General features: G+C 42.2%; 1 protein-coding gene and 1 long non-coding RNA gene across 13 annotated transcripts in view; both read right to left on the bottom strand.

Moving 5' to 3' along the window:
- The window catches only part of CHD2 (chromodomain helicase DNA binding protein 2), a 69,419-nt gene extending 66,237 nt beyond the window's left edge, over positions 1–3,182 (bottom strand). The window contains exons 1-2 of one of the 2 annotated variants that reach the window (XM_053273193.1): positions 2,551–3,182; positions 2,060–2,197 (exon numbers count right to left, since the gene is read on the bottom strand). In XM_053273193.1, coding sequence (XP_053129168.1) covers positions 2,060–2,121 — 62 coding nt within the window. In that variant the 5' untranslated portion in view covers positions 2,122–2,197; positions 2,551–3,182. Of the gene's footprint in view, positions 1–2,059 lie in introns of both variants that reach the window. The other variant, XM_053273192.1, reaches the window with a different exon arrangement.
- A 1,946-nt stretch (positions 3,183–5,128) lies between these two features.
- Positions 5,129–21,264, bottom strand: LOC128335006 (uncharacterized). 11 transcript variants are annotated; one of them, XR_008311478.1, is made up of 5 exons: positions 21,134–21,264; positions 17,527–17,595; positions 16,790–16,865; positions 11,966–12,011; positions 5,129–5,505 (listed from the first exon to the last, which is right to left on the bottom strand). It is a non-coding gene; the product is annotated as an uncharacterized LOC128335006 (long non-coding RNA). The 11 variants fall into 11 exon arrangements; XR_008311479.1 differs by lacking the exon at positions 21,134–21,264 and adding an exon at positions 20,923–20,983; XR_008311472.1 differs by lacking the exon at positions 21,134–21,264 and adding an exon at positions 20,463–20,856.
- Between the last annotated feature and the right edge of the window lie 2,041 nt (positions 21,265–23,305).

Raw genomic sequence — 23,305 nt, 5'->3', positions numbered from 1 at the left:
CTTGCGGGGGGGGGGAGGAAGAATCTCAGGTTTTTTGTTGGGGGGGTGGAAATAAAGGGTTTCTTCTCTCTCCTAAGATCATACAAGGTATGTGGCACCAGTCCCATCAATCTGTTATTTACAATTTCCCCCAACATCACACACACAATCTCCCAATCAAGAGACGACTTGATGTCAGATGGATTATGTGCTCCCCCCACCCAAGACTGATGCAGGAAAAAAGTATGTTATGCGCACACACAGCTTTCAGGCTGCCTTCCTAAAAACACATTTCCCCATAGACACACCTCCAAGATCTCACCACAGGGAATAAAAGTATGTTTTATGACATTTGGCCAACTTGTAGCTCAGAAAACAAACTTCAAAAAGGAATGGTTTCCCACAGTATATGTGATTGTGTATATAGGAAATATATTGGGATGGAAGAGTGGCAAGGAGTGGGATTTGGTATATTTGTTTTAATATAGAAGGTGTTAACACAAATGCTTGATGTTGAACACATGATCTATTACCCAGAAAGCAAAAGTTCATGTGTGAAGGTTATGCAAATAATATACCCAAGGGAAACAAAGGAAAAGTGTCAAAGGGGTGGGTAATCTACCTTACTTCTGATTAAACTTCATTTAACAAGCAACTTTTGCCTTTAAATGTTTGAACAAAAGGCTCTAGGAGGAGTGCCAGTTAGTTTCACCTTGTTTAGATTTTTAAAAATGCACTTATCAGTAACATGGATTAGCTGGTGAATTTCAAAAGCAACTTTTTGACCAAGTCAGCATTTGACTTTTATAACTGCATTTCTCGAGTTGAGTCCTATAAAGTTCAAAATTATGCACTAAAGGGGAAAGATCCAATCCTTCTTGTATGCTTTGTGTGGGGACCAGGTGGTTCCCCCCCACCACCACCAGAAACTGCAGCAAAATCAGCTTAGATTTTCAAAAATATAAAGCATTGCACTGAAACTAGATATATTTGAACCCTGAAGCTCATTCCCCCCCCCCCACCAAAAAAACACCAAAAAACCCACACAACATCCTGCCACAAGACACCCTTGTATTCTACAAGGGGACATTATTTCAAACCCTATTAAATTTAATGGGTTAAAATCTGAACATCAAAAGATATTCATACAGTAACAAAGCACAGATTGGTACACAAGTTTGTTTCAAGATTACAAATACTCAAAAGCTGAAAAGAAACTAAGGAAAGAGGAAAGATCAGTAAACATTGCAGAAAAAAAGGTATTTCAGATTAATTTTGATAAATTGTGACAGTTTATTTTGTGATAAATTCTTCCCCCACAAACAAAGTAAATACAAATAAATCCCAACACATCAAAGAAAACCCAGAGTTTAAAAAGATAAGATTGCAAGAGATCCCAGTAGCCACTATAGGCTATTTCTGTTTCGCTGGCAGCAACTCCTATCAATGGGGAAAAGTCTGGTTAAAGTGTATCAGAACATTCTAAAATACCTAACAGTATCCAAGTTCTATAAGCCCAAATTGAATAATCAAGCAAGGAGTGCCAACTACACACTCCTTTTTTTATTTTAAAATGAGCCTTTTTTTTTCCATTCATCGTGTTTTCTGTAGTTTCTTATTTACTATAGTGTTTTACTATCAGGCTTCTGGCCTTCTGTAGAAGTTTAGACTTCAGAAATTCTTCAAAGAAAAAAAAGCCTCTTGTATGTAAAATGGTGCAATGCAGCAACGGCTAACCAGGCAAGGTCATTTTTCACTGAACAAAACCCTTCGAAAAGACAAAATTCAGAAGCTGAAAGGTGTCTAATATACAGGAAAGGGTTCCATCTGCAGAAAGGTGCATTACCTTTTAACTATGACATGGGGCCTTTAAGTCACACCACAACTTTCAGAAATTGCAACCCCCCAAAAAAAATTTAGGGTGTGGCATATTAGCAATCTCAAGGTCATCCCGCAAGAAAAGGATCAAAAGCATCTAAATATATTTTTTGTATCTGCATTGATGGTAACCCAAGGCTGTCAGAAGGTAAACAGTGTCATCAGGTTAACCAAAAAATAAAATAAAGTGGATAGATCATACCTCGATGCATTGCTGTGGATTGAACCCTCCTCTCCTTGGTTTTTGTCCGTATTTCTCATCATCTTTTAATTCGTTAATATTAAGGGGAAAGTAGAGAGGTGGCTTTGTTTGCTTTGAAGTCCTGTGCCCAGGTATTTACTGTCAAAAGTTGAAAGAAAGGTAAGGTCCCAGTTCGAGTCTTTGGCTTTCAGTCGCAAGAACAAAAAGTCCTGACGCTGCAATGGGTATTTGTTACAATAATGCAGAAGACTCATCAGCACGAAGGAAAAAAGAGATTACACATTTTTAAAAAATAAAACACGAGGGTACACAGCCCTGGGGAGCATCCTGCAAACTTTCCTGAAGTAACCCTGGAAGCAAATATTCTCGGTATTTTATTGCGTCATTCCGAGGTCGTTCAAACCGATCGAAGGAGGAAAAAATCCCAAAAGTGATTTTTTTTTAAAAAGGCAAAACACGCTCAAAAGGATGGTTAATAATCGCCCACCTACCTGATCCCGGCACCAGGTCCAACCCGAGATTAGTTTCGGGTCGTGGGAAAACATGAGCTCCGAAAGATTTCAAAGGGAACCCGGACGGAAAAATAAACGCGAATTTCTTGGGGAAAATAAAAGAATTCAGATTTTAATCCCAAACTATCTGCATTCGTTTAATCGCCAGAGGCGATAATTGAAGCCAAAGAGGGGAGGGAAAGATCCGGAGGAAAAGCTCATTAGGAGAGCGCACAAAAATGGAGGTGCGCCATGGCTTCCAAGCTGGGAAAAACAACGGCCGGCGCTGCCTCCACGGCGGCTTCTTTCCAACAAGGCGAGGGAGAAGAGCCCCCCAAAGCTGCTGATCTGCCCGAAAAACGCTCGGCCCCCGCCACGCCGGTCCCCGCGAGAGGCAAGGGGCCGCAGGAGCCCCTCGAGGCTGCCCAAAAGTTGGGCAAAGTTGCGTAAAAGTGGTGGAGGAGGGGAGCGAAAAAGGCAGGGAGGCTCAGCGCGCTCTCCAAGGCACAGCCGCCATCTAGAGCTTTCTTCCCAGCTCTGAGCTCTGCCTTTGATTGACACTCTCTACATTTACCCCACAACTCAGGTGATGTACCATAGACCCACCCCTTAATTTCCACCCAAAAAAGAGAGAGGGAGCCTCCACCTAAAGGGAGCCTACCCACCCTGCCACCCCAGCACGGGCATCTTCAGGCAGCCCCCCATCTGTGGAGGGGGCCACTTAACCCCCTCTGGCTCAGGCACCCTTTCTCAGCCAAGAGAGGCTATTGGTTGCTTTTGTTGGAGAGGATGGGCTTAGAGCTCTGTCCTTGGGCTAAAATTACTTCCTCCCTGGACAGGAAGTGGGGGTGCTGCAAGCCATTTTGAAGGAATGGGAGTGGGGCTGGTGGCCAGTGGGTTAGTCCCAGCAGTCCACATGGAGAGGCAAACTCACCCCCTCAAGGGGTAGTTTTGAAAAAAGGATCCAAGTCTCTGTTTCTAATAGGCACTGCAAGGCAAATGGCCATAATCCATGGACCTTGGATTCCAAGGCTCTTTCCAGTGGAAGGAAAATGGTTGCTAGCCCTTCCAACTCTATAGCGCCTCCCTAGTGGTTCCGCTTAGAAAGAACAAAATGGTAGCCAACATACTCCAATGTGTTACACAAGTGGCTGTAAAATAGTTCTAGACCTCTTGTATTGCCATCTCACTTCTGAACGTGGAAAATCTTAGATGTTCAATAGCAGGGGACACTACATAGTAACTCTGTATTTTAGGCACTCTCAAGTGTCAAAAGCCTTCTGAACAAGGATAATGGGTTCACCAAACCCTTTGCAATTCCTTTGGTGATGAGGACACACAGGAGTACCTTATCAATGACCATACCCAACTCCACACTCTGGCAAGGTGTTCATCATGGTCCCCAACATTCAGAATGCCTTTGTGTCACCATGTTGCTTATACCTGGGTTGGGCACTAGTCTGAACAAGTCATATGGCAGTAAGTCCTCATAAGTGGAATGTTCTACCAGTAGAACCCATCAATCACGTCCACATCTTTTAAGCCCAAACTACACAAGTCCACACTAGCTATTTTCAAGTGACCAGTTTGGAAGTTGTTTAGTCAGGGAAGCTCATAATGGCAGCAAGCTATGGTACCTTCTTCAAGAAAGGTGCTAGGTAACAATGTTAGTGGCACTACAGATGCTAGTATCTGCAGAAGAATGAAGCAGCCAAGGGAGACTAGCCTGGTCTCAAATACCAAACCACCACCTCAAGCAAGTTGCATGGGGCATTCATTAAATATAGGGATGGGCTCCTACCATCATGACATCAGTATCAGAAACAGGAGCATTATCCCAATCAGAGTCAACATCATTCAACAGCTGCCTGCCATTTTGAATCTTGTTTCCTTTCGGTAACTCTCCAGTCAGTATGTCAGTAGCAAAGTGGGCCTCCTGAAGAAAAACATGCCCATTCTCCTACTCAGCTGCCAGATGTAGGTTATTTGGCATGCAGACATGAAATTGCAAAAGGTATTTAGGAACTCAGAATACAGAATATGAACTTTAATGGTATTTATAGACTGAGGCAAACAAGCAACCTTCTTTATCCAGCTATAGTGTTGGTTAAGATGGAAAACAAAACCCTTGGACCATGAACCTTATGGAAACTGGTACAAACAGTACACTCTTATGTAGGCCCAAGATAACCAGACTGTTTATTGCAAGATATTCAAAGTGAACCCAAAGGCAAGTAAGGAAATCAACCTATAAAAGTGTTTTAGGTATACAAATATCTATCTAATCCTAGTTAAAATCACAACATTTGGTATTTCCATTGAGCAGATCACCAAACTGGTACCATTGTAAGAGTTGCACCAATACACACAACTTTAGTTTTGCTGACATCCTCCATTGTTTACCTTAGATCAACATAACCCAAACAATGCAAAGCACAAATGTTTGCTATTAACCAAAACACACACAAAAATAAGATCTTTCACCAATTCCCCCAGTAATTAAACCATTCTAATCAAGATGACCAATGACAAGTTAAAAGATTAAGAACCTTTCAGTCTGAAAAATGACAAACAAGAATAAAAATGTAAAAATACTTTTATTTAAGCAATTTAAGAAAGCATTGTACTTCTGTCAAGTAAACAAGGGATAAACAGGTATACATACAATCCTGAAAACTGTGAGTCCAATTCCATACCCCAAAATGAGTTCTATCAATACAAGAGTCTGAAATAATTTAATTTTTTAAAAAAAAAAAATCCATTTGTCAGATGGTCATAAGGCCAAATCTTCTCTGGTTTAGTTAACACCGTAGTCCATGCTAAAGTGTCCCTGTCTTGGATGGATACACTCAGCAATCATGCATTAGTTCATTTCCTCAACCTCTCAATCAGTGGAACTGCCATCTTGATTTGGAACTCGCGGTCTCCCTTTGAGATTCTTCCTTTGTCTGGACTCTTTATAAAAAATTAAGAGAAAAATGCTGTTGGAATACAGTTATTTTTTTCCTTAAAACTAAACAGCCATTATTGAGTAGTGATTTCTAAACATATTTTCAACATGTTTTAAGGACCAGTAATGTCAATAATATATCACACAAGCTGTATGAGCAGTATTTGAACAATTCATTAAGCATCTTTCAAGATCATCATAGGGAAGGAGGAAGTATGCCTTAATACAAAGATTCTACTCTGAACTACTAAAAATGTTATAATAAAAGGAAGATATTGGTTCTAGCCATAATACCAATATAGAAATATTCTGAAGATGAATTCTTAATAACATTTCAAATTCCAAACATTTTTCTGTGTGGTTACAAAAAGCTAGCAAGTTATTATTTATCCATGAAGTGCTTGGCTGGATAACACAGGCTATATACAAGATCAGTTTAGGGGGAACCCTGATGTTGACGATCATTACTTTATGGTTATATATTCAGTAACAACAGATTTCAAAGAGGGACAACATGCATACAGCACCTTCAATAAGCAATACAGTATAACTAGGGGAACAGGCAAATACTCCTGCCCCAACAGATTCAACAGGGATTCAAACAGAAGTTGGGACTTGCTAGCCAGATGCCTTTACTACAAGATGGGGTCCATATACTACATTCATTTCAGCTTGATTTCTGGTTACACAACTTCCCGAGATCCAAACAAAAATGTATTCCTTGAACTATTTTGATCCCCATGAATATACATCAAAGAGACAGAACAGCAGAAACTCCCAAGCCTACTACTATTAAGCCTAATGCCCAGGAAGAAGCTACGGATTCACACAGTCATCCTGCCCCCTTCCCATTTATTCTCCTCAGATAGTAGCATACTTCAAAGCTACTTGTATTCAGATTCAGCTCTATGTGGACAGTCAACCCTAAGCAATTGGGTACTCTGGTCAATCTGGCTTCCATATTTATTGCCTCCTTCCTGCCCAGTTCTCAACTGCATACACCCATTCCACTGGGATGTGACCTCTACATTTAGCTTCAAGGGGCAGCATCCAGTAGATGGAACAGCACCAAGTATGGTTTTCTGATGCACTGGAATGATTTGAGAGACTTTCAGCAGATTTGCTAACATGACAATTTTTAAGCAGCAATCGGGCACTCATGCTCCACACTTGCTTGGAATTGCAAATTCAAGAGTGCCTTAAATCTAAGCTAATTTATGAGATCATGTTTGCACAAGAGCTTCTTCCTCTCTCAAGATTATCAAGCATATTTATCAACCCACAAATAGTGAGGGACAACTAGTTAGTGGCAAGACTAGGATCAATTCGGGAACTCCTTTTTCAGGTTGCAACATGCAAATCCAACTGCAGCCAACAAGGAAATATTCAAGGTGCAACAAGCAAAGAGCCTGATAATATAAGTGGATGAAGCAAGGCGGCAGGTTAAGTGCCAGGGGACTGGTCACCCAGGGACAAACATATTTTGGAGCCTAACATTTTAACCATTTTTCAGCCCTGGACTGCTCATGAAGATTTTAGATCTGCCCATGATATCATGCTATTGGGTGCCACAACATGGCATATGGCTGGCTACAGCTCATTATGGTGGAGCCACAAGAATGAACTCCCAGTGGATTATTTGACAGGGTGGAGCTTACCTAGGACCAGCTGACTGGTGATAAAGCAACCCTACCTTTTACAGACAATACTTTTATCTGGTTTCTTCATTTCATTGACTGTTAAATAAGTCAAATGTAAAGCCAGCCAGTCACCAAGCATGCAGGAATTCCAATGACTGGAGATTCAGCAAAATTAAATTCAGTCTTCACTGGTAGTAACCATAGCTAGTGAAGGAGAAAGGCCTATGTTGACTTGAAAAGCCACCAAATGTTTTTTGAAGTTGAGAACACTATGAAAGCCTGATCCTATTCCAAGGACTTGATAACATATTCAGAGTGGTCTACTAACACACACTCAAACCTATACTTGGACTTGAGGGCCATAGCTCAGTGTTAAAACACCTACTTTGCAAGCAGAAGATATCGAGATCATTCCTTGGCAACTACTTTTTATACAGAGTAGCATAGCTTTGAAGTATGCTACTACCTGCAGAGAATAAATTGGAAGGGGACAGGACTATATGAATCCTTGGCTTCCTCCTCCTGCGCATTAGGCTTAATAGTAGTAGGTTGGGAGTTTCTGCTATTCTGCCACTTTAATGTATGTTCATAGGAATCAAAATAGTTCAAGGAATAAAATTTTGTTTGGATCTCTGCTGCTAGACAGAAGCTGCTGCTAGACAAAGCAGACAGCACTGAGCTAGAAGGACCAGTGGTGGTACAAAGCAGTTTCATCAACACGCTTGCTCTACTTAAGCTGCTATTCAACTAGGAAGTTGTTCTGATCTCATGAAGGGTCCCTTTCATGGTCCTCTAAAGCAACACTGCACTCTCAGGGAAAAAATAGTTGTACTTCATCTTACCACTGATTATGAAGTATATCAGATCACTACTGGGTCTAAGACAGTATTAAAAGCCACATTTAAGATTAGTCTTGTCAAGTTTAAGACTCATGCATAAATACAATAAAGCTTTAAATGTATGCCTTTTTAAAAAATGTGAAAAATAAAGGTGAATCTAATAATTGTTTTTGCCTCAAGATTCAATGCTAGTTGTCCAACACAGAATTTACCAGATGATTCTCTATGGAAAATAGATGTATCTTTGAAACAGAGATACTCTTTCTTTTAGAGACCTCACTATAGTCCAGTCAATCCCATTACAAGTATCAGAAGAGAAAGGACTTCTCTTGAATAGACATCATGGTTCATTTCTGTTCATCTCTATGTGTTTTAATCAAGCAAAGTCAAGAACTCAATTTAAACACAAATAAGCTCCCAGAGAAAGGAATAACTATCATTTTGGTTTCAGAACTTTTTAGATGCTCAAATATTACAGTAAGGAGCATGTTCCACATTTTACGATTTAGCACTTTCGAGTCAGATGGAGTGAGCAAGTCAGATTGTGTCAGGAATTGAAGGTTCCCTAACAATGAACCGCATTGGGAACCAAAGACAGAAAACCAAATTTTCACTCAAAATGCTGCTCAGTGACCAACTATTTTAGGAAACTATGTCAGATATTCAGTTTTCCCTTTAAGGAACCCTATCTCCTAAAACCTAGCTCTTCCTTTTTAGAAGGTTGATAGTTCAAAGTTGTAAGCAGAGGTTGAGAGTGCAAATATATACCATAACATTTGCAATTCTTTCCTTGAGGGAAACTTAAGGTTAAAGTTCAACTTCCGCCACTGGTGTTAATATCTCTGCAAAATATCAAGACACAAAAGTGTACTAGAGCAGGGCTGCACAATTTCGACCTGCCTACAGATGTTGGACTACAACTCGCATCATCCGCAGCCACAGTGGCCAATAGTTAGGGATGATGAGAGTTGTAGTCCAACATATTCAGGAGGGCCAAAGTTGTGCAGCCAAACACTAGAGTATTACCAACTGCTGATGGAAAGTCATGGATTCTGTGGAATAAGTTTCATATAGACTTCAATCAAGAACAAAAAATCAGGAGGTAGCCAAGGAAACAGGTAGCAAATATAAAGCATACCAAAAAGAGACCCTTTTAAACTTATTGTTAGAAACGGGAAAACTCATGGGGCCACAAAGTAAAGAACAGGAGAAAGACCACAAGCAGCAAAGGAATATGGTATGGCTGAGGGCAGTGGCCATCAAACTGTTTTCCAGGGAGCCTAGGTTTACTTGGAAGCTGGGTTCCTTATGATCAGTAGCAATAGCTACTGTGGCCAAGAGCCTGAGCTGTGAATCAAGACTCCACCAGTTCAAATTTCACCTCTGCTATTGACTTACTAAGGGGCCTTAGGCAAGCCACTCCCTCTCAGCATCAGCTCCCCAACGCGAATATAGGTTGGATAATAGATAGATAATAGTTATCTTACAGGGTTATTGTAAGGATTACATCAAGATAATACATATAAAGTGCTTTGCACAGTCAAAAAGCTCTATATAAATGCTAAGTATTATTATTAACCAACAACAGTGGATAAATTTAATTGAAAGGCATTGTCCAGGGCTGGCCCTTCTATTAGGCAGAACAAGGAAACAAATTTGGGGTATAATTAAAGGCAGCAGAGCATTGCCAATTTAGTTTGTTTTCCCCCGCCATTTGTGAAGCATTATTTGGATTTTCTGACTCTGACACCAAGATATCTTGGGCTGCCTTAGCTTGTACACCAATCCTCCTCTACAATGCACAGCCCCGGGGAAGTGCTAAGCATGTTCTAGGGCAGATGGGCCATACAAGCAACTGACGATTTGACCAGTGATCCAGGAGAGAGGAGAGCTGGTCTTGTGGTAGCAAGCATGACTTGTCCCCTCAGCTAAGCAGGGTCTGCCCTGGTTGCATATAAATGGGAGACTAGAAGTGTGAGCACTGTAAGATAGTCCCCTTAGGCTTAGGGGGTGGAGCCGCTCTGGGAGGAGCAGAAGGTTCCAAGTTCCCTCTCTGGCATCTCCCAAGATAGGGCTGAGAGAGATTCTTGCCTGCAACCTTGGAGAAGCTGCTGCCAGTCTATGAAGACAATACTGAGCTAGATGGACCAATGGTCTGACTCAGTATATGGCAGTTTCCTATGTTTTGCTGGCTGGCTGCCCTAAAACACACCTCAGAATCTTCCTACATAACATGAGTTACTCTGCAAGATACCCTGAAGGTAAAGTTTGAAAACCACAGGCCTGGATGGAAGACTACTGCAGTATGGAACTCTTATTTCACAGCAACCAAGTCTGAATAGAGGTCATGTTTCTGCAGACCTGACTTGACAGCATAAACAAAAACGTATGATAGAATTTCACCGCATTTAGATGAGAGGAAGCATTTAACATCAAGAAATGCAGTTCAAAGACTATGAACTCAGACCTACTGCTGAGCAGGTTTACTGTGCTGAAGCCAATAAGACACTCCAACCAACAGGTTTAACGCTGCTGTGATACAGACAGACATTATACTTATGGGGGAAAGGAAGTTAACACAGCAGTCAGGGCCATTATTCAGTCCTGAGGTAGAGGAGAGAACCAACAAAACACTTTGTCATACAAAGCTCCTAGAAAGTGCCAAAAGTGGCATGAGGTTCTTAAGCAAATGAAGCTCACTAACAGCAGCCACATATCAATGGTTCCTCTAATAGTTACTTAAAATTGCAACACAAGGTTTGTCTGGAGCAACCAGACACAGAGTTTCCACTAGGTTGCCACACACTGATCGGTCTCCCCTGGCAATGTTGGACTACAATTCCCATCATCCCTGACTATTGGTCATTGTGGCTGGGGATTATGGAAGCTGTAGTCCAAAAGCAGCTGGAGGGACAAAGTTGTGCAGCCCTGCACTAATGGATAACTCAAGAAAAATGGCTAACCCAGGAAGGCAGACTTCAGGACGTGCTATTTAAAGTAGCTATCTTTCAGAAGCACAGCGAGTGTTCAATGAGCATAAACACGAACATTTCTAGAAACAAAATCAAATTTGCTCTCAGAAGAATATGAGTGATTCACCATCACCATAAGAGCACAATGCCTTCAAAGCAGTTTTAAAAGTTGCACAGTAGAAGATTTGTATCTTTTGAGCTCACCAGCCTCTAGATTGTTATACAGAAGGTGAAACCTAAATTCTAGCATTTAAGAGTGAATATCATATTCTTCTTTTTTAATTTATCATAGCACAAGGACTACTGAATATGGGCCAGAGTTGTTATTTTTTTTTATCTGCAGTGCTACAGAAGTAACAAGATATTCTAGAATTTTACAGGATCACAACCAGGATACCAGACTTTGAAAATTAACAACTTGGGACTCTTTCAAGAATCAGTGTGCATTAAGAGCCAGATGAGAATACGTAGACTGGCTAGAATGCCAACTGATTTGGCCACACAATCTAGAGTAGCCTGGACCAGTGCTATCAACATCCAGCAACTTCAGTACTCATGGGTGGGCAGTGGATTCTATCAAAGTAAAGCATCGCTTAACTGCTGCAAATCTGAAGGCTGGTTTAGACAGCAGAAAGGTTTCTTTGACTGAAGCAGCACATTAGGCACACAGTGATGGTTCTGTTATCTTCCATACAAAAGCATCTCTGCACATATATAACTACACTGTCAAGGAGAAGCCTAGTTCAAAACCTTCTCACTGATGTGCTAGTTGCATTAACAGGACAGGAAATATTCAAACATGAGATTCTTCTACCTGCAGCCTAATGTGCTTTTTCAGTCCAAGAAATAGCATTACAACCATTTTACTGAAGCTATCCTAGATGAACAAATCAGTACAAGTGTGTTACTGAAGTCCAGATAATGTCCTAATTAAAGACATTTTCAGCAAAACAGGAATTAAACCAAGTTATAGAACACTAAGTCACATGCAAATATACTGCAAAAGGAACTTACCGTTTCAGCCTGCATCAGATTTTTCAAGTTCAGTCCTTCAACAACTCTGTAAGAAGAAGTTTTAACATACTAAGTTCTTTGACTCAGTTCAAAATATACCAACAGCACAATACTATCTGTGGTTACTTGGAGGTTCAGTTATTGGTTTCAATGGGTCTTGCTTTCATTTAAATATGTTCAAGGCTACAACCTAAACATAACTATCTTATATTGTCAGCTTGAGGTGTGCACAAACCGGGCCACATCGCACTGAACTAGTTCGACCACGACCTGAACTGGCCTCCATGAGAGGCAGTTCTGTCTGTTATCAAACCAGACCAAGCCCAGTCCATTGTGGCCCAGTTTGACGGTCCGAAGGGCTATGCTTGCAAAGGGGAATCCTGCCTTTAAAAAAGGCTTCTAAGGGCAGGGGGACTAGAGGGCACCTTTAAAAGTAGGTGCTTACCGACCTAGTAGCAGCTCCTGGAAATCCCAGCACATACCCCAATAGGCAGCCCACGTGGCAGCGGTGCAGTTTTATTGTTGTTATTAGCCCACACAGATGCCATTTCCATGACACACATGTGGAAGTCATTTGCGTGACCACGCAAATGGCCTCCACACATCTGTGGTGGCCAAAACCACACCACCATACAGGCGGGCTGCTGAAGGGAGCAACGGGGTTTCCTGGAGCCGCCGTCATATCAGAAAGCACCTACTTTTAGAGGTGCCCTTTAGCTGCCCCACCCCCACCTGCCCTTAGAAGCCTTTTGAAGGCAAGATTCCACTTTACAAGCATAGCCCTTCGGACCAGTTCAATTGAATGGAACCAGCCAGTGGACAGGTGGTTTGGCCTCGATTCGAACCAAACCACAAAAATCTGTCCATGTACACCCCTATTGTTAGCCATTTCCAAAACCTTTTGCTTGAATAGGGACTAACTAAAACATACAGCATGAATAATACAAAATTCTCATGTGCCATGAGTGGTTTCTCCTCTCAAGGCTTACAAATAACTGGATAGCACCACAATTTAGAGCTCTCATTATTGCAAATTTTACTTTTCACCAGCACAAGAGAGCATTATAAAACAAAATCACAGCCAAATATCTCTGGAAATCAAATAGTAGCATTTGCACCATACTACTGATAAGCATATCATTGCCTCAGATATGGTGGTCTTGTTCTTAGAATGACCTCTGTTGCTACTCAGCTTTTAAAAAGCAATTGTACTTTGTGCTGCAACAAGGTGCAATTACAGGTGAATCATTGCTATAATCAGTGTGGAGCCACTGGAGTAATTATCAGTGTATCTGATTTTTAAAACACATGTAAAATTATTACAGAAAACTGTATTATGCTGTACTAGAACTGAAGCCCCATCCAAATAAAATATTTAATGGCTTCTGTATCAGATATATTAGACAGGGGTACACCCCTGAACAGATGCCGCAACAAGGTCCTTCTCAGAAATCCTACACTAGGGGATTTCTATGGACTGAGTTTTCTGTAGTTCTTCTATGGATCAAGTCTATTAACTTATAAATTTATGCAGCTTCAAGTGCTTTTAGTAATCACTCCTTCATGGCAGATATTAAGGAGCGTTTCCAACATACTGCCAACTCAATTTTAGCTGCAACCAGGGCATTAATAGGCCCTATGAACATCATCTTCTAAAGTATGGCTTTAACACCTATAGTAGCTACACTTGATCAGGGTATCAGAAAGCTAAGGCTCCCTCCACTCCTCCCAAACTCAGGAATGAAAGCTAGACCTGTAATTATTTAAACTAATTTCTGAACAGTGCATCAGAGTGAGTCACTGTCAACACCCCAACTCAATAAATCTTCCTTCAAACAGGTAAATCATTCTAATAACCTTGAAGTCTAATCTATAACATATTGTAGGATTAAAAAGCCTACAAGAGATCACCAAGAACTTTATGAATATTTCTGTGTTAGCATTTGACCCATATTTTTTGCTTCATGTGATCTCTCTCAACAATATATTCTAATAGCATAGCTTTACATGGATATCCTGTACGCATTCAGCCAACACTTGGATCAGATGAACAGTTTCCAACATTATATTGGGGAAAGCTCTGCCTCTTTTCCCATGTGCAAGTCTCAAACATGTATGCAAATTAGCACATTTATTACTTCCAGATTCTTTAAATTGCAGCTAAACACAATACTGTATAACAGAATCCATTTGTCTAGTGGTATGCCAGAGCCATTGGGCTTAACAGATGTGATTCTGTTACAAACCAGTCTCAAGTACTGTGTTCCACAGAATCTTTTTCTTGAAGGCCCACCATGGGACTTACTTTCAGGCAACTGCACTTAGCACTACAGTTTTGCTACATAAATCTAATACAGTTGGTGAAATGCATTCTCTCTATTTCACTGTTCAACAGGTTCTAGATTTGAGGACTAAAGCAATAAGAGACTGAGAAATACATTTTATTATTATGACCTTTTGACACTTTCAAAGTAAATGACTTCACTAAAAGACCCAAGGAAATCTTAATTCCAGCAGGCAGCATACATACCAAAATAGCACATTTAAAATGTGAAATCACAGGCAGCAACTGAAGTGGGAATTTTAGCCATTACCATTCTAACTAGTAACAACAGCATTATTGGCAACATTGAGTAGTCAAAGCAAATGAGCATCTTTTCAACATTTCATGAATACCGAAATAAAACCATCTTTTGCATACTTTATTCTAAATAAATTAGTAAAGGAGAAACCTCATGGGAATGGCACTTAAGGTTTGGTTTTTATGGACTAATATTCTCCTTTTCTGTTTAGAAATTTTTAATAATCTGCACTAACAGATTTTCCAATGAGCAAAAGTTAGTACCCTGAAGACCTTTCCCTGAATCCAAAATTGAAGGTGGTTTGTTTTTGCATCAGTATTCCATAAGCTTAAAAATATCTCAACCCAACCATTAGAGAACATCGATCACTAATTTTCATATTCTGACACATCTTCCATTTGCGCCATGTCCATGCCCTAAAGAGAACAGGTGTTTTTAAAGAGCTTGTTACATGCCAAGGGAATTAACCTGAAATGCTACAGTGATTTGAGATTTATGTACACTCTCAGGTTTTTGCTATTTCTTTAGAATCCTAGGAGTCAGCATGGACACATTCCATCAAGCTTTGTGCAATATTCCTCTCTTAACCTTCAACAGGTGGTTTATCTGTTGAAGTCAATCTACTCTGTCTATCCAGTCTATCTTCTCTCATATCAGTCGCAATAAAATGGGATAGGTGATGCAGTAAATATTTTAATTTACAAGCAGATTTTGCTTGAAGTCTGCATAAAAAAGAAGTGAGATTCCCAGTGTTGGACTTCAGACTGGGGAGACCAGGGTTCAAACACCACTCAGCCGCAAGGCTGAGTAACCCTGGATCAGTCAGCATCTCAGCCTATCTTAGGCTGAGATGCTGACTTGTTTTGAGGATATGGGGTAAGAGGCTTGTTTTGAGGATATGGGGTAAGAGGCACGTGTACACCACCCTAAGCTTAAAAGGATGGGATAAGAATACATAAATCTGCATGCGTAACAGTCAACTGAACTATCACCCTATACTATGTGTAATTCTGAACAGCCATACTAGAAGACTCGCTGACTGTTCAGAGGCTTATTTCTAAAGAAATATTTACAATCCAGCCACAAAGCTTTACTGAGAAGCAATATAAGTAGATCTCTTCCAGAAGAATTTACTTAGATTTCTGCTAAAGGGCCCCAATTCTGAGGTCTGATTTTAGTGAATTGTAGCTGCAGCCCTATACATATGAACTTGGGGCAAGTGCAGCTAAACTCAGTGAGACTTATGAGCAAACATGCATACCTTTATACTGAGTATCTTTTGCTAGCCCCCTTTGTTTAATTGTAGTACTGTCAAACCAGCTGGCAAGTTAGATGGATACCATGTAAATATGTGCTCTACACTGACAAGAGCAAATTAACTTTAGTCATATTTGGGGGTTAAAGTGTACTAAAAGCAAGTATTTGTATGTTCTATGTAACTATTAATTATTTCTGAGCATTATTAATTATTTCTGAGTTTTATTCTACACTTGAGTCAAATGCTGATGGCGTAAAATAAACCCCCTCCACCAAATAAGTTCATTTTTTAGTATCAAACATCCAACAATTAAGACATGGAGCCCAAATTCTGCATCACATTAAGCACACACAACTCCTGCATTATGTATGACAGAAGGAATTCCAAAACGGCACATTCAAAAATTTTTCAATGACAGACTTGAATTAGACAAGGCGGAATATAGCGGAGATTCCACAGGCAATATTTTATGCTCATTAGCAAAGGTACAGGAAGTACTTCACTGTGATGGTCTTCACCTCTGTATATGTAAACTGATGCAAGGCATACAGTAAAAGGTTTCTGAAGTATGTTTAAACTAGAAACAGAACAGATTAAAATCTCAGTTCAACCATCCGAAATGAAGGTAACCTTAGACAAGCCATTACCTCAGCCCCCCGTCTGATTTAATTTTCTGCCTTGTTGTATAGATTACTGAGATTATGTATGCAAGTCACTTTGAACACATAAGCACTATAAAAATAGTGTAATTTTCAATTTTTGTTCAGCTATTTGGTTCTGAGTGCCTTAATTGTTAAAAAAAAAATGTATAAGACCGATAACTAGTCTAGAGGAACACAAGGAAATACTATCCATGATCTCTGCAATTATAACTGCTAGAAACATGTTTTTAAGCCAGCAGATTTCTGTTAAAAGCTTGATGGTTACAGACTACAAAAAGATACTTTACCTGCATTATTCAAATGAGCTAAAAGTAACACATACCTGAAGCACTCAAAAACTCTGCATGTTTTCTTCTAGCTGCATCGAAACCTTCCCAGTTAGCAGAACCCGATGCAATCTTTCAAGAGAAGACAAATTTGTCTCAACAAGAGCATTTTATCTCAGACGTATCTCAACTTCAAAACTGAGCTAAAACTAAGGTTTTTTTCAGTTACACATCTGAACCTCATATGCCTATATCGAAGGAGTCAGCTTTTGTTTTTGATGAAAGCAAGCTATGGACAGGTTTTATTTGAGAGAACAGGCCCTTCAAAACATTGTATTGGGGGTACTGCATGATTCATACTTAAATGTATTGCAGTAAAGGACTTTCTCAGGTTACATTGGGAATCATTTGGCTACACTTGTTTCCCAGTGCAAGCTTTTTTTTTTAAATCCCCCAACCCACAAGCCCCACTTACAAATTGTTTCTTTAAATTCAGGATTGCTGCCTTAGATTGACACACAAACCAATTGTTGGACATATGTTCTATTTATTTCAATAGGATTTCTTCCAAGGAAGCACGTTTAACTACATACAGGGCACTGCTTTATTAAACAGCAATCTAAAATTTATGGTGTGGTTGCTGAATTAAAAATATGATAAGTTAAATTATACTGCATTCAGTTTTAATTTTGTTTTATTCTTACTGAGAAAGTTACTACAAATCAGATTGCAAGTGTGCTCAAAACCAGAGAATGACATTAAAACTGGCTCCCAATTTCAAATCCATTCTTACCTAGCAAAAATAAGTCTGCAAAGTTCTTCTGATCATCAGTTATGGAAATGGAAAACACTCATGGGATACCTAAACAAAGAACAATGTGTTTAGATTCATCTTAAACATTTGTTTAACATTTGCAAATGTTATAATTTAAATATATGCGGAACTGTTATGTTTATACTAGCTGTACCTCTAAACAATCATTTTAAAAATTGTTTCCAACATCAGATAACAAAAAGACATACAATAGGGTTTCTGAACAATACAGCTTATTTTCATCATCTCATATGGGAAAGCATGCTGTAGGCACTGCTGTGGACATCTATCCCAAAACTGATGTCAGAGCCAATTACAATTATCAGAAAGTGAAAAGTGAAAGACAAATGTGCTTAGTTCTTAGTGGGACATGCTCTTTAGTCCCAACATTCTGGGAAGTTACATTCAACAGCAACACACATTTAAAGGCTTCTACAATTTATCTGAAGTAATGAATTACAGCAGCTTAACCAAAATTTCACCTAGTCTATTTTTTAAGCCAGTTTTGAGGCTTTGGAGCTTTTCATCTCTACCAGTTTCCGAGCATTTTTCTAATTCAACAACTTATCCATTTACAGGGTCTTCCATGTTACTTTCTTATACTGAAATAAAAGTCTTGTATCTGCCTTGGTCACATTGTTAAGCTTACACAAACAGCCACAACCTAGTCACCAATTTAAGAAATCACAGTTTCAAGTCCATAGTCAAAATCAAAGGGTCTACCAACTGCTAATAAAGGTAGCAGTGATCCTTTAAAATACCGCCATCTAAAAGGTAGAGTGGAATTTGCTGCAGGACAGCTATTCGTTTTGTAATCAGTTGAAACCTGTAAGCCTCCAAAGCCTTTTAAAAATAAATTTACTAACATGCTAAAAATATAGCAGGCATTCACTCCATGCTAGAACTTTCTTCTGCAATAAACTCTCCCTGTCACTCAAGGTCCAAGACACTATAAATGTTTACCTAAAAACAAAAGTGAACATTTTACAAGGCAAATTAGGCAAGTCATCAGCAACAAATATCACTACAGATCTTTCAAGTGACAAACACAACTTCCAAATGTGTTTTAAATATTTTTCACTCAGAATTTTAAATTGCAGACAAGAAACCAAGAAAAGTACATGCCAAATATATCATGTAATTGCTTTTCTAGCAATTCAGGAAAGAAATCTTATGACCTGAACTTTAAATACACATTTCCTCCAATTTAAAAAGACCAGAAAATACAAGCACATGAAAAACACCTTCTCCGACTCTTACTCATTTATTTATTTTTCACCTCAATGTCTCTCTCTTGCATCTTCCTCTCATTGTAGGTGCAAGTTGCAATTTAGAAGTTTACTCAAACGTACAACTAGCACAAACAGGATGTTTGTGCATTTAAACCAGCTCACGTAACATGTTTATATTATCACAAGCCCAAACAATAAGAACACACTCATGGCTAAAATGCAATCACGATCTGTCTTTTTTGGAAGGAAAAACTAACACCACACAAAATCAACAAAATAAGTGAATTGTCTTTTCTACAGCCTTTCTCTCCATCACTGGTTTAGAAAGAGTTAAAAGCCAACACCCCACATACAGAAAAACAAGTTTTATACTTGAGAGAAAGACAGACAGACATGGCGTCTTTTGTTCTTACATGAATGTACAAGAGCTGATTCCCTTTTTCACCAGCAACCAAGAACCGCCCTTTAAAGTATATCGGAGTTTTTGTAGAAGAGTCATTTAGGCACCTTCATTTCCCTCCCCCAAATCTTTCTAAGGGGGAGGGTGCTCTCTCCATCTGCTGCAGACCCCCCACCCTGTCTTGCCCCGAGTAAATGCTGCACTGGGGCAAGAAACTGCCCCCAAGATACCTGTCCTCCATAATCCGAAGAAGGAAGCCGTGTGTAGGACCCCACCAAACCTGCATTGGTGCGCTGTATTGGAGGGAAAAGTTCACCGGCTCTTATTGCGGGGGAGCTGCACAGCCCCCACCCCGGATTTCTGCTGCATAAGAGGATGGGGGGGGGAGGGAAGAAGGGAAAACTCCGCAGCTCCAAATGGCGGCGGGGGTTTGACACCAACCTCCTCCTCCTCCTAGCCCAGGAGAGTCCTTCCTTGGCACACCCGCCCCAGCCTGAATTGTGGGGGGTGGTTGGGGGGGGTCCGATTTCTCCAAAACTCCAAGAGTTTCAATGCCCCCTGGAACAAGAACACCCCCCCATAGGGGGGGAAACACAAGGAGAAAGGCGTGAGCAGCAGCCTTGGCTTCCCCCCTGACCTTGAAAACCAGGCTCCTCTGCGGCACCCCCAGATCTGAGTAGGGAAGCCTGACGAATACAACTGAGGGAGGGGTTGGCCAAAAAATAAAAATAAAGAGGGGCGCCCGCCACCCTAGGAGAGACGCACACCCAGATCAAGGGGAAGCCAGCGAGGGGGGAGAACAGGGGGGCCCCCCTCCGCCCCCTTCCAACCCAGCCCTGCGCTTACCTGGCACCCCGCCCCCCCCGCTGGAAAGGGGGACACCCCGCCGTAGGAAAGGGGGCACCCCGCCCTGGTCAGGGGGGGATCTCTCTTCTCCCTGCTTCCTTCCCCGCACCCCACAGGGGCACTATCTGGGCGGCGGAGGGGGGCTTGGTCTGCTGGAGAGGCTCTCGGCACCCCCGATTCCGGAGGGGGACCCCCCCAAGGAGACACGCAGGCAGGCGGGGAGACCCCGAGGAGGAAGGAGCCCGGCGGGGGGGCGGCAGCAGCGGCCAGGCGAGGAGGCGCTGCGTCGTCTTTCTCCCCCCCCCCCTTCAAGGGCATCTTGTTTTTCCCTCTCAAGGACAAAGGGACCATGGCGGCGGCGGCGGCTGCAGAGGGTGTTGGGGGGCGGAGGGGTGGGGGGAGTCGGCGGATTGGGAAGCGGGGACGGCGGGACTCACCTTCTGAGGAGCGGGAGACGGGCTCGGGGCCGCCCCGGGAAGGGCGAAGCCCGGCCAGCCGGGGCGCCCCAGCCCCACCGCCGCGTTTCGGGGCGCAGGGCGGCGCAGGCACCCCCCCTTCCCTGGCTGACCGGGGAGCTGGGCCCGGCCGGAGGACCCCACCTCGAGCCGGTGGGCCGCTCGGAGCGGGCAGGGGGAGTTGGCGGCGGCGGCGGCTGCCCGCTCGGCCATGTTGCGTCGAGCGCCTGCGAGGGAAGGGAGGCTTCTGCTGCCCGACTCGCCCGTCTCCCAGCGAAGAAGCAGCAGCAATAGCCAGCCTCGCCTCCTTCCCCCCTCCCCCACCCGCGCCCCTACCCAGCAGCACAAAATGGCCGCCCGCGCTTCCCTCAGCCGCTACTGCGGCAGGGAGGGAGGGGGGCGGGGACAGCGCCGGGTTGTTTTCCCCCCTCCCCCTCCTCACTTTCCCATCTCCGCATGCGCCTGCGCCTCTTCTCCATTGGACGCCCCGTCCTCCCTCAAGCTCCGCCCCATTGGCCACGCTCGGCTTTTTTCTCCTCTCGCGGCAGTTGCGGGCTCCTATTGGCCCCTTCTCTCCCTCTCCCTTCCCCCTTCCTGTTGGCATCGGCCCTCTCCAACGGCCGCTGTTGGATCTTTAACACACACACACTCACTCTCTCGCGAAATAAAACGGCCTATCAGGAAGGGCTGGCTGGCGCGAGCCGCCCCTTCTTATTGGCGGCGGCAAGGTGGGTTCTCGCCCGCCCCGCCTCTCCGATGAGGGGATGTCCCGCTCGCTGGCTGGACTGGAGGCCGCCTCGTTCTCTTCACTCCATGGCTGAGAGGAATTGGGGGCGGGGGGGGGGAAGGAGAGGAATGGGAATGGTCTGCTCTGATTGGTCAGAAGAGTTTGGGGCGCTTGTGGCGCACAGGTTGATAAATGTGGCCCCTTAGTTCCCCCACGTGTATGCACACATAGATATATAGCTCTCTGGCCTAGAAACATCCCGTGTGATATAATTTGGGCTGTGTGGAATGATAACATTATAAATCGTGGGTGGGTGTTGGCAATAAAGAAGTTTTTTTCACACAAATCACCACACAGGCAATGCTTCTCAACCACCTCAGCATTGTCAGGGTAATCTCATCACCACCATATAAATTTGACTGCATAAAGAAATGTATCAGTAAAATACATGAAACGCAAGTTGTTGGTCACAACTTTGAGGTCTCAAGAGCTGGTTTTCACAGAAGGCACCACATGGCCAATGGTTCCGTGACACTTCCCCAGAGCCAATGTGTGGCCATTTTGTTCTGCCACACGGGCTTCTTTCGCTTCAGACATTACCATAAACATGTCGCGCCAGGCCCGGCAGCGTGGCCCTTGCTAGCTAGTTCAGGAAAAGTACTACAGGAAATCCTGTCAGGAAAAGTACTACAGAAATCCTGTCTTCTAACAGGATCCAACAGCAACCTTCTACCGTCCTTGGCCCAAACTGCCTCACACAGCAGACTAGCCAGAATTCACCACTCGTAGGCCACTTGGTGCCACAGTACTTCAGAGTCACCTTTATATCAGTTAAACCTACATGGTTCACCCGATAAGCCATTTTTGCTGTTGATGCTGTGAGATGAGCTATGATGCATGATACATGAGCTGCGCATCATGCCAGATGAAGACAGGGTTGCCAGATCAGAAAACATCGTTTAAGTTGTACAATTTAAGTTGGTAGCAAGTCCCTGCTATCAAGCAAAACGAGCTACACATGCAATCCAGCCCCCCAGATCATGACACAGTGAAGAAGGAGAAGGAGCCCTCCGTGTATGGACTACTCTTGTCTTGTGCCATCGTGAGAGAGCAATAAATAACCCCTACGCAGAGCAAGTAACTCAAAAGAGTGAGAGAAATCATAAGCCTATGAATTATATTATCAACGAACTATCAAGCATCTTGAAAATAGTTGCCCCTGTGAAAGAGGCTGGCCTATTCTAGAAACCTCCTATCTGTACCCTGCATTTGAAGGAGTCTGTTCTCAGTTTCACTTGTGAAATGAATGCATGTACAGTCATTCACACACACACACACACACACACACAATGCACATGTGTACACATACAAGTATAGCATAATGTCTTATTAAGGCTATGCTCAGCACTATCATGGGCCAAGGAAGAACTCATGCACTCAGAAAGAAACTGCTTGGGTCAATTTCTAAACAAAGGTTGTCAAAGGTACATTGCCAGAGGGAAAGAGAAAGCCAGTGTTCCAGGTGTTTTTGTTCAGATGAGCAACCACTTGACTAAAAACTCTCCCTGCAAAATGCAGATATGGAAGATACAAGCTAGGAAATCAAAATCTAATCAACTGTGCCATCAAATTGATTCTCTTGCAGCTTTTTGCAAAATTATCAGGGGCTACTTATAGTCCAAAGCTGACATTAAGAAGCATGGAAAACCAGCTTCCCTGGCCATAGACATTAGTTGCAGCTGACCTTTGACTAAAGTCAACTTACTGTATTGGACTAAGAACATCTCAGAGCCAGAGTGTATTATTTGCCAGTGCCACTTAGAAGCTCTGTGAATTTGGACTTTGATAATGCTGAACATTGACCTTTTAAACTGATTAGGAGTTCTGTTAAACTTTAAGAGGCAGCACTGAGAAGAGACTTGCCTCATATCATTTCGTTTACACTGCTAGAGTATCATTTATCATATTTTTGCAAGTTTGGGCACATGGGAGCAAAGCCTCAGGGAAATTATATTTCATGGTAATCTTCTCAACAAAAGCAGCCAAGGCAATAACTATGTCAGAATTACTTTCCAGACAACCAAATGGTCAGATAATC

Source organism: Hemicordylus capensis, chromosome 10 (assembly GCF_027244095.1).
Source record: "Hemicordylus capensis ecotype Gifberg chromosome 10, rHemCap1.1.pri, whole genome shotgun sequence".
NCBI lineage: Eukaryota > Metazoa > Chordata > Lepidosauria > Squamata > Cordylidae > Hemicordylus > Hemicordylus capensis.
Note: the sequence above shows the minus strand (reverse complement) of the source record. Positions and strands in the feature narration are given on the sequence as shown.